Below are 2,868 nucleotides of genomic sequence, written 5' to 3' on the forward strand. Positions count from 1 at the left end.
TGTCATGCTGCCAGTTAACTAGAGAGCCCCTCTAGGCTCAATCTCTCAACCTACCCAACATTTCCTAAGAGCACCACAAACACCAAGACATTTACAAATCTCCAAAAACTATAGGAAAATTTGGGGACCTGTAAGATTGGAATATACAAGAGTAAGTGTGGAAAATGGGGAAATCATGAATACAACTTCAAAAGCATTTGAACAGTTTACATTAAATATGATTTTTTCATGCTTTCTGTTGAAAGCTTAATCTGGCTCTATTAAAAGTGCCTTAAGATTAATCTCTTATTCATTATATGCTCTGAAATTTGACCCCTATGTTTACTGACTGACAGCATTCTTATTCACTAATAAGATACCAAACATTTAATTCAACCAAATGAGCATTCCTTTAAATATTATATCTAGACAATAACTACATCAAGCACTACAATATAACACAGGTCTTTAAGAAAATATTTTCCTGCCAAGCTGTCTCTTCAGAGCACCCTTAATCTCTTTGTTCCTCAGACTGTAGATGAGGGGATTCAACATGGGGATCACTACCATGTAGAAAACAGACACCACCTTGTTCTGGTCAGTGGAATAGTTAGACTTGGGCATCACATAAATGAACATGATGGTCCCAAAGAACAGAGTGACTGCAGTGAGGTGAGAGGTACAGGTGGAGAAGGCCTTGCGCCGACCATCAGTGGAGTGCATCTTCAGGATGGTGATGAGGATGTACATGTAGGAGATGGCTATGATAGACACTGTGGACACAATGATGAAGCCAGCAGTAAGTGTGGCAAAAAATATGGGGATTCTGTCATCAGAACAGGACAGTTTTACTAATGGAGAAAAGTCACAGAAAAAATGATTGATTCTATTTGGTCCACAGAAGTCAAAAGAAAAGAAGGAAAGGGTATAGGAGGAAGCATCAAGAAAACCACCTAAATAAGACCCTACAAGTAACTGCTCACACAATTCTGTGGACATTTTGGTTGAATAAAGCAGTGGACTGCAGATTGCCACAAAGCGATCATAAGCCATGACAGCCAGAAGGAAGCACTCAACGGTCCCAAAGAAAACAGCCGAGCCAAGCTGGATGCCACACCCAGTGTAGGAAATGGTCTTTCTCTCCACCAAGAAGTTCACAAGCATATTTGGTGTGACAGAAGATGAATAGCCAATGTCAGCAGAAGCCAAGTGACTCAGAAAAAAGTACATGGGGTGATGGAGCTGAGGAGACACTCTGATTAGAAAGATTGTGCTGAGGTTGCCAGACATGGTCATCAGGTAGATGCACAGGATGATGATGAAAAGGATCACTCGAAGGACTGGGTCGTCTGTTAAGCCAAGTAAAAAGAATTCAGTGACTCCAGTGTGGTTTCCTTCCCCCAGGAAATCCATGGGACAGTGTAGCTGCTGCCAGAACAAAGCTGTGATGAAAATATAACATGGCATAACTTAGAAATGGGTGGTTTCACATTTATTAATACATCTAAAATGCCACCATAAGTAATGATATTCAAAGACCAGTGAATCCTGACTTGTAAAGATGTATCTAACTGTGATTTTAAATTGAGTTTAGGAGAAACACCTGCAATATTCCTTCATCTAATAACTTTTTTCTTTATATTTTATTGTTTCCCCAAGTCCACCTTAAGTGACTTTAAAGCAATAATAAAAGTAGAAGACATTTTGATGCCGTCATCTGACCTCCACAGGCATTGCATTGCATTGTTGCACTTACATACATGCAGGCGATACATTCATACACAAAAAATAAAAATAATAAACATTTTTGCATCCTTACACTTTTAAATCTGCTGTTTAAATCCTTAAAGATGAACAAACATCCAGTGTCCCCCAAAGGTAGCATTTTTGCAGAGTATCAAGTGTGGATAATGCTGAAAGATCATATGCGCTTCTCTCTTGCATGTAGGTAAAGAGAAATCCTAACAATTTGGATTATGTCTGTTTCCTCCCATGAAATCCACAGTGGAAACAGAACAAGTCAGCCAGAATGGTTCATTAGCTGACAACTTGATGAGATCTGCCTTTTTCAGCACTGTGACTGTAAGGACAGATAAGTGAGGAAAGTTCTCACAAATTATGAATGAAAACCAGTAAGTCATTTTCATCAACAAAAGTGAAATTCTTACCTCCTGAAATGGATAATCATTCATCCTTCAGTAAAAAAAAAAGTCAAATTTATTGCGGTTCTATACACATCATTTAAATTTTGCTCTCCTTTGGGGATAAATCTCTGAAGATGCTAAAGATTCAACAGTGAATTGAAAAGCACTGTGGAGCATCATTATCTTCTGTAGTGGGCACTGAGCAATTCAATTCACAGTCAAAAACAACTAAGTTTCCAAGATTCTGTCAATTCTCAAGTGGTCAATTTAATATTGTGTTCCATTTAGGTGTTGATGCATACTGCATAATGTGCCTAAATTTCCTATGGACAAATAGCTCCAAGTTTATTTTGATAATTATTATTAGTGAATAACGTTAAACTGTAAGTGTAAAAGCTAACCCTGGCTTCAACTTTCAATATGTATTTATTGAGAAGTATTTTAGTTACCATCTGGAACATAATTCCATTGAGTGCCCTCAGGAAACATGAAGTAGAATTTAGTATAGAGTTGAGTTTTACACAGTTAAAAATGTTAAAGAGTGTTATTAACATATTAAGAATATCTTGAAAGTTGCACTGTAGACTGAAGACTATCTGATCTTTTGGAATTCATGAGGCCTTCAGCACCAGATTGGAACTACTGAGCCATCCCGGCCCATGGACTGAGCGACTACTAGATGCTCAGTCTCTCCAGTATGGTACAGCCATTGAGCTAATCTGAAAAATCCATATATATATATATA

General features: G+C 37.9%; 1 protein-coding gene across 1 annotated transcript; it reads right to left on the reverse strand.

Annotated features, from left to right (window-relative positions):
- Positions 1–447: 447 nt before the first annotated feature.
- LOC103734813 (olfactory receptor 502-like) lies at positions 448–1,392 on the reverse strand. The gene has a single exon (XM_008833883.1). It carries the CDS (start codon positions 1,390–1,392, stop codon positions 448–450), a length of 945 nt encoding a protein of 314 aa, XP_008832105.1.
- Between the last annotated feature and the right edge of the window lie 1,476 nt (positions 1,393–2,868).

This window comes from Nannospalax galili, unplaced genomic scaffold (genome assembly GCF_000622305.1).
Source record: "Nannospalax galili isolate Female #2095 unplaced genomic scaffold, S.galili_v1.0 scaffold2937, whole genome shotgun sequence".
Classification (NCBI taxonomy): Eukaryota; Metazoa; Chordata; class Mammalia; order Rodentia; family Spalacidae; genus Nannospalax; species Nannospalax galili.

What these genes read in the sequence shown, in the direction of transcription:
- LOC103734813 (XM_008833883.1), bottom strand. Translation starts at nt 1,392, where the DNA reads ATGGATTTCCTGGGGGAAGGAAACCACACTGGAGTCACTGAATTCTTT.